The 8,657-nt window shown below is 38.3% G+C and overlaps 1 protein-coding gene across 1 annotated transcript in view; it reads right to left on the bottom strand.

The window, feature by feature from the left end:
* The window catches only part of LOC149820979 (ABC transporter I family member 20-like), an 84,234-nt gene extending 77,686 nt beyond the window's left edge, over positions 1–6,548 (bottom strand). Inside the window, exon 1 of the mRNA XM_089981874.1 lies at positions 6,258–6,548. Within this exon, the coding sequence (XP_089838000.1) occupies positions 6,258–6,548 (291 nt within the window). The remainder of the gene's footprint in view (positions 1–6,257) is intronic.
* Between the last annotated feature and the right edge of the window lie 2,109 nt (positions 6,549–8,657).

Here is an 8,657-nt window from a genome sequence, read left to right on the forward strand (position 1 = left end):
GGATCCTAGAATGGATTTTGGGTCTGTAATCCGAGATCCAAAGTGAAGTTGGAAATCTGGATCTAAGCTGAGATTAACTTTGGATTTTGGGTTTTGAAAGTCCAAATGGGACTTTAGAAGATGGATCTGGGTTTTGAAAACCCGGATTGAACTCGAGAAGGTTTTGGATTTTGAGATTCAAAGTCAATCTCAACTTTGATTTAAAACTTGAAGAAAATTGGATTTTGAATCAGAAGATGGATCAGAAATTTCAAAGTTATATTAAACTTTGAAATTGGATGCTGAATTTGAGTTGGAATTTTGGATTTTCAAAATTGATTTGAGAATTCGAATTTATAAATGAACTTCAAAGTCAATTTGAACTTTGAATTTGGAATGAATCAAGAATATAAAGATTGAATTTTGAAATTTCAAAGTCAATTTGGACTTTAAACTTGAAATTTAAATCTTTGAAATAAGATAGAAGGATGAATTAAACTGTAGACTGAAGAAAGATATTTAAAATTACTTGGATTTTGGAAAAGGAATTTGAAAAAAAATATGATGTCATTCTATCCTATATGATGAATTTGAATAAGTTTGAAATTGGATTTAAAAATCATATTTCATTCTTCAAATGAATTTAAACAAGACTAATGATATAATACCTTCCTGACTATGGTCATTGAATGTATTATATAATAGTCATATCTAAATTCAAGTGAAGGATAAAATACCCTTTTGGTACTTTTATAGGATTTAAAATGAAATTAACCCTCAATATACCCTGACTATGGCCATTGGTATATATTTTGAGTTAATTTTAAGTTAAATTCTGATAAAAGATGAAAATATTTAAGAAAATATGATGAATTTTGAAAATGGATCCAGTGCGGATCCAGTGTTATTTCATAAAAGATAAAAATACTAAGTTTTGTTTACACCCCGACTATGGCCGTTGGTGTAAATCATCAACTTAGAATTAACTTACCTCTTATGAAAAGGTGCACGTGCCATTCGTGTTTCACCATTGTGAGAATTTGAGAAATAAAGGCAAAAATGCATGAAAAACAAGTAATTCATGATATTTACAATGCTCATTCATTCTATCTAAGAGCTGGAAAACGTAAATTCTCATTATATCTATCTATCACAGTCTTGAAATAAAAAATTACAATTCCCTAAGCCAAGCAGAAAATAACCCTTTTCCTATATTTCCTGCAAAAAGATAAAGTTAGTATGAAGCCAAGTAGGAAATGGGAAGAAAAACCAAGAGGTTATATTAGAATTGCAATGCATGTGATGATCCCTCAATGTTGATGAGAGAGTCTAGGAAGAAAATACAAGATAGATGGAACATGCTATCATGATGTGCAAAGAACATGGAAAGGTGTGGAGAATGATGGCAGTGCATGTAACATATGACCTATGTTATGAAATGCTATTTGAATGAAGGTATAGATGTTAATGAGATTATGAAGATAAATGCAAGAATTGAGAGATTGTTGCACGAACTGGGTGGCAACAGTATATGGGGGTGCTGTGGGGATAAGTGAATATAACTACAGGTATGGAGGAATAGTACTTTTAGCAAAAAAGTATATATGTATGATCGGTGCATTGTATGGTGTATAGGTCACAGCAGCTGAAGTACCCACTGTGAGAAAGGGTAAGTGTTACTATATGATGTTTGGTGCAGGTGAATGATAAAGGATATTAAGGCGGTAGTAATGACAGGAGGTTGTATAAGGTATGAACCTGCCGCAGGCCTAGCAGCAGAGGAATGCAGATGGTGGCTGGAAATGTTATATGAGTGAGGATGAAACAGTGACATAGAAAATGTGCAATGATGTGGGAGACATTGGAGAGCTAAAGGTGCCATTTGGTAAGGTATGTTGTGAAGTGCAATGGGGGTGTGGTCAGTGCACGTGAGTGATGAACAACAGGTGGTGATATCTATGTTTTTGAAAGTCCAGGTGCCCTGTGATGATGACTGATTCTAATAAAAGAGAAAAGGAACCACTAAAGCATTCCACCCTAAGACCCTGAGGATTGGATCCATCCTTTAGGAAGAAGGTGATCAAACATAAATTCACCAAAACAATATCCATACTTGAGTTCAATTCAATCATGAGATCATCCCCCTATTTTATAGAACATGATTTACCCAGGGATAAAGGAATCATGGGACTCATCTGCTGACGAAAATAAAAGAAGCTTTGCAACATGAGGCCGACTGATGAAATTCATTCTCTTACCCATGGACTCAACTAGGTGTTTATTAAGGTAATGGACTTGATGAAATGATGTCAACTGTTATTGCTCTATGGCAACGTTAAAGCCCATACATATAAAGACAAAAGGGGCTTGCTAAGGATAAAAATAAAATAAACAATGAATAAACAAACAAATCTCATACCAGAATTTTTGAAATGGCAAAATCACTCAGAATTTCAGGTAAGTTTAATTCAATATAGATTGTTATTCAATGCAGACATGATCCCAAAGGAAGCACGAATACTTATATGTTCAGTTTTAGATTGCCAGGAGTTTTGAACTTACCTGTAGGTTGATCTTAACTTTGCAGCTCAATTGTATATTGCCATGATCAAACAAATCAAGAGTATCAATCTGGATTTCACACAGCAACTGACCATCCGAAAACCTCGGTTTCGCAGGGTTCTAAAATGTTACGAGAATGGCCGATTTGTCTAGAGTCTCGAGAGCCCCAGAAGGAGATAGGAAACGCCAGAGGGAAAAGGCCGCTCGATCAAGAGAGGGGTACGTGAGGAGGTGATTAGCGGATGGATTCTGGTGCTGGGGTGAAGAGGCGATCGTATGCAAGAGAGAGAAGACTGTGGAGGGGTGAAGAACGAGTCGAAAGAGGAAGAAGATGCGAATGGGGAGGTGAAGAAGCGGTGAAGGAATGGAGCTTCCTGCAGACTCCTTTTAAAGAGAAAAGAAAGGGAAAGTTCGGGAAGGGTAGGTAGTTGAGGATGAAGGGTGATGAAGAGGGGGGTCCGGGCGATCGACCATGGAGGAGAGAGAAAGAGAAGGGCGATGAAGAGGGCTTTTAGGGTTTCGGTGGAGAGAGAGAGGCTCGAGAGAGAGTGGAGAAAGGGTTTCGAAGGGTTTATTTGTGAGAATTTTTGGTTTTTCCAAAAAGAGGCTCTCTTTAACAAAGTTTTTCATAAAAATGGTTTAAAAATGATTTTTTTAGCAAAATCGATTTTAAAAAGTTTAAACTCATTCGTTTTTCTTGAAATTTTTCATTCTTTTTTTTTTTTGTTTTTTTTTATTTTTCAATCAATTTTTTTTTTGTATTTTTAGAATAAAATCCTAAAGTTTTACGAGAAATCAAAGATTAAACTAATTTTTTTGTGTTTTTTGCAAAAGTATTTACAAAAAGAGAAATTTTTTGAGAAAAAACTATTTTGAGAAAATTTCTTCACAAAATGGGTTTGGATCTGGATTTTGAGGAAATATGGATTTAAAATATTGGATTCGGATCCGGAGTTGATTTTGAATATGTCAATATGGGTTTTTAATTCAGAAAATATGAAGAAATGACTTGATTTTCTCAGAAAACGGGGTTAGGGGCAAAAGGGTCATTTTTACAAAACTTTGAAAAATTTGGGGTGTTTACACAAATCTATGCCTGTATCTAAAGTGATCCTGCAGGTCTTAACACCCTTCACATGCAAACACGTCTTATTCTCCGAATAGATACTCTTCTCATGCATTGTTGGTTCTCTTATGTTCAGGAATGACTGCAAACAGTTGGCAATATGAACAGTAGCACCAGAATCAATCCATTATTTATCTTCAGAAATATGTAATAAATTACATTCATGAAAAACAAATGACAAAATACCTTTCTTTTCTAACCATTTCTTGTATTTTATGCAATCCGCCTTTCTGTGTCCCTTCTTCTTGCAAAAGAAGCACTTTATGGAAGCAAAATCGGGTTGCTTGCTATGAGATGACTTTTCTCCTGCTGACTTCTTTCTAGCATTTTTTTTAAATGCATTTTTCTTTGGTCCTACCTTTGATCTATGAGAAGCCATATGCGCACTTTGCACTTTCTCTCATTTCAATCTCTCTTCTTTCTCAACACACTTGGACATAAGTTCATTGAACATTCATTCATCATTATGTGTATTGTAAGAGATCTTAAAATGACCATATTCAATAGGTAGGGATGCTAAAATTAAATGCACTAGGAATGAGTCAGAAATTGTCAACTTCATGTCATTCAGCTGGGACGCTATGTTTCTCATTTTCAAAATATTCTGGCGAATATTATCCTCTTCAGAATACTTCATAGATATGAGTTTTGATATTAGGGTACCGACCTTGGCCTTATTTGAACTGACAAACTGTGCCTCAATGACACTCAGGAATTCCCTCACTGACCTGTATTTTGGGATAACACTGTGAATATTCTTAGCCACCTTAGATTGCAAAAGCAATAGGCTAAGTCTATTCGAGCGCTTCCACTTCTCAAAAGCACTCTTTTGTTTAACAGTGCTTTGATCTGTTAGGGCAGCAAGTTCATCCTTTCTTAAGGCCAAATCCAAATCCATATATCCTAATGTGAAAAGAACAGTTTTTTTCCAATCACTAAAATTAGATCCATCAAGAAAATGTATAATATTCGAGTCATCTAAAATCACAGAACCAGAAACTATATGGCAAAAGACATGTATAAAAAAAAAGCATATACGAGACAAACCTGATGAAAAAAGCAATAAATAAAAGGCCCTTGATATGTTTATTTTTAGGCGAGTGTAGGGGGTTATCGAAGTCCTACTTTGATAAGAGCTCTAACACGCGTAATCTCTATGCCTATCGATCATAGCTAGTAAAACTAAAGCTCATGTGAAGCTAGACCATCAACACATGGTATCTTTGGATGCACATGCATAATGTATCTCAACACACTTGCTTTATTTTACCCTACTTAAATTTCAAACACGATGAAACTCCTTTTAGGTCGCTTCATTATTTCATGAATTTAAGTACAACATTAATATTGGATAAAACTGCATGATAGAATACCATTGACAACATACATGCATCCAGGAATTCACTAAGTTATCTAACTATCCTTGATTCCAATATTAGTCATACATAATGCATGCATAATCACAAATAGAATGCATGAAAATAGCAAAAAGCAGACTCAAATGGGTAAAACCCGAAGTCCTCAAGATGAAACCAATTTGAAAACACCCTAAACTGGTCTGAAACAGCCCTGAACCGGTCATCCAAGGGTCTGAACCGGTTTTGAACCTTATGAACATGTGCCAAGTATGAACAAAAGTTCATAAAACCCTATAATCGTATGCCAAAATCCTTGTATTTTCATATATTTATGAAAACAATGTCTTAGCATCTCGAAACCGGTTAAAAACAGCTCTAAACCAGTCCCGGAAAGGACGATATCAGTTCCTAATCCAGTTAAGTCCTAATAGTGCCTGGACCATGCATGGATCCAATCTAGTTCAAATAAGATCCGGGTCTGACCCGATACATACTAGGTTTGGGTCTAACTCGGTACTAACCCGATCCGGGTCTGACCCGGTATAAACTGGATTCAGATCTGACCTGACACAAACCAGATTTGGATTTGAACCAATATAAACTGGATTGGGTCTGACCCAGTATACAATCATAACCCAGTTTGAACCCGATCTTTCCGGATCAGACTCAGACTTGGAACTATTAAGGGTCTGGGCCTGATCCAAATTGTAACCAACAGACCTGATTCACCCAAAATGGGTTTGGATCGGGCCTGTCACCAGGTCGGTAAACCCGGGTTACCCAACAACACAAAGAGGCCCATTCAGTTTCTAAGAAACCTCAAAAACCGAACATCACGATGCCCTCCCATTGGTGACCCACGTCGCCTACCGGCAACCCACATTGCCTGCCGACAGCTAGAGGTCATCAACGACCTGCTGAAAAAACTGTCGACGATGGTGATTCACATCGTCTTGGAGGCTCGTCGGTGACTGTGACTCCCACCCTGCTCGACAGTAGAGGGGAACTCAGAAAAGGGTTGGTTCGCCCTACAGATGCTGCATGTCATCGCACGTCCGACAGCATAGGTGAAACAGTCGGCGAAAAGTCACCTTCTTCTCGGCGGATAGGCACAGGGAAGGGGAAAAAGCAGAAAAAGGGGTTTTTCAAACCCTGGTTGCTGCGTGTCACCAGACTAACGCCGACGATCTGACAAAAATCCCCATCGACCTGGCGATGATCCAACGACTGACCCTGGCACCAGTAGAAGCCCCTGCAGCCTGACAACCACAGGTAAAAACCCATGACTTATCCTTATGTAGTTTTTTTATCTTAGAAAGCGTTGTCAGGAACGTTGTCGCCCCACGACGACAGTCGCCGGCGACCGGCAATGATGGCAGTGTGTATGAGCTGGTTACCCCTTCTGTCCCCAGTGAAAGCTGTTTATGCGAGGGGGTACTCGGATTAGCAGAACGGGAGCATGAACATGATGCTCCCAATGCACCCACACCTGCAGCCAACCTACGACTTGCGTTGCCCCCCATGGCGATAGTCGCAGAAAAACGCCAACAGGCCCACACAACAGAAAAACATGGAGTAGGCCCATAACCCAATGTTGGAGCCTGCGCAAAAGGAGAGACAAAAAATACCTGAAGCGGCCATATTCGTTTGATAATGGCCGATTAGTGAACCCAATGTGTATAATCTCTGAGATGTTCATCTCATCAGCTGGTCGCAACCCTTGATCAGCGCAGGCCCTCCAACGACGGTGAGCAGAATCCTAATCCCAAAGCAATCAACTGTGTCGATTATTTTCTGCTTTTTTGCACATGGGTATCTCATCAATACCCTTTTTTATAACATTAATCTTTATTAGGAAACAATTAAGATAATTGTTCCCTCCAAATGATAAGGTTCATCCGATAGGGACACCTCTCGGAGAGTCCTTATAAGTGGGTGACTCCAACAGTGAAGACTTTAACATATTTAAAGCGTCAATTAGCAAACTTTGTCCATCAAATCTATACTACAAAGAAACTTGCCTTAATATCAAGTCCTAAGGCATCCAATGTTTTGATCATTATGATGAGACTGGAAATATATCTAATGAGGGAAGTGGAATCTGAGAACATGGTGCTTAACATGAATTCTTCATTTTCATGAAAACACTGGAATCCTGTAAGTAAGCCCTTTAGTTTACTTCTTGTGGTCTTATGTCCTCTACCAGGAAATATGACTGACTTCATTTTGTGATGTGAGAACGAGCTGTAGCTGATGCTGCTGTTTGTTGTCATAGTTGTGGGTTTACGTTCTATTTATAGCCATGTCATATTACTCATGGTTTGACTGTTATTTCTACAGGGACAAAGTTCTTTGTAGTCAGCGAGCCTGGAATGCAGAATATGGAAGCACTTCTGAAGTTTATCTATGAGTTATACACTGATTATGTTTTGAAGAATCCATTCTACGAAATGGAAATGTCAATCCGGTGTGAGCTCTTTGAACTTAAGCAATTCGCAGACCCAATTGGCTTGATTGGATGATAGGCTAATTTCTCTCTCATGCCCCGAACTAAGCAGTGCTAAAGGCATGTTGTATTGGTTAATCTGCAGCAGTGTTAGTGTTTGGTTGGGAGCTGCCTCATTTGTTGAGCATCATCTTTTGATCCACGTTAAATCATGTTTGGTTGGCCATTAATATTCTGAGTCTTAGCAGCAGTTTCCTACTGTTTTGTGGTTTCCCATTTTTTGCCAAATTATTGTTTGTGTAATGAACTTTGGGAACAGATGGATTTCTTGGGTAAGAGGACTCCTTAACTCTACCTCTACGGTAGTCTCTATTAATGACGAGAAAGGGGAGCCTTTCAGGCCCTTGAGGGGTGTCAGACAAGGGGACCCTCTCTCTTTATTATTATTTATCTTGGCAATGGAAGTGTTGTCGGTAGTGATAAATTCAGCATAAGCGGCGGACAGTATATTTCATTGTTGTAAGGTCTCCAATACTATCTCCATTATCCATCCTCTTTTTGCAGATGACTTATTGGTATTTGGTGAGGCCTCTGAACAAAATATGTAGGCATTGTGGATGGTTTTAAGATGCTTTGAGAAGATTTCGGGATTGAAAATGAATGGGAGAAGAGTAAGTGTTGATGATTTGGATTCTTTTCAACATATGGCTAGTCATATTTTTTTTTATTGTGGAATGGGTCCTCTCCCTTTATTATATTTGGGCCTTTAACTTCACTTGGGGATATCTCGCAAACCTCATTGGGGTGGGGTGGAGGATCGAGGATCGGGTAAGGGCAATGACCCAATCATGTACATCACATCTCCTTTCTAGAGCAGGTCACATTAAATTGGTAAAACACAGCATATCACCGATGATTTTGCATTACATTCAAATTTTTCGAATGCCAAAGAAAGTGAAAAGAGGTTTAGCAAGATTTTCAAGAAATTTATTTGCAATGGTAATTTGCAGGGGAATGCAAAGTCTTTGGTTTGTTGGAATGACATCGCAAAGCCTAGGGAGCTTGGGGGATTGGGTATTCATGACATTCACAAATTTAACTTAGCCCTCCTAGCTAAGTGGATTTGGGTGATATGCAAAAGAGAAGGAAAAATATCTTACAGAAAAATATAGTCATTCTCAATAGC

Source organism: Nuphar pumila, chromosome 12, assembly GCF_984573655.1.
Source record: "Nuphar pumila chromosome 12, dmNupPumi1.hap1.1, whole genome shotgun sequence".
NCBI lineage: Eukaryota > Viridiplantae > Streptophyta > Magnoliopsida > Nymphaeales > Nymphaeaceae > Nuphar > Nuphar pumila.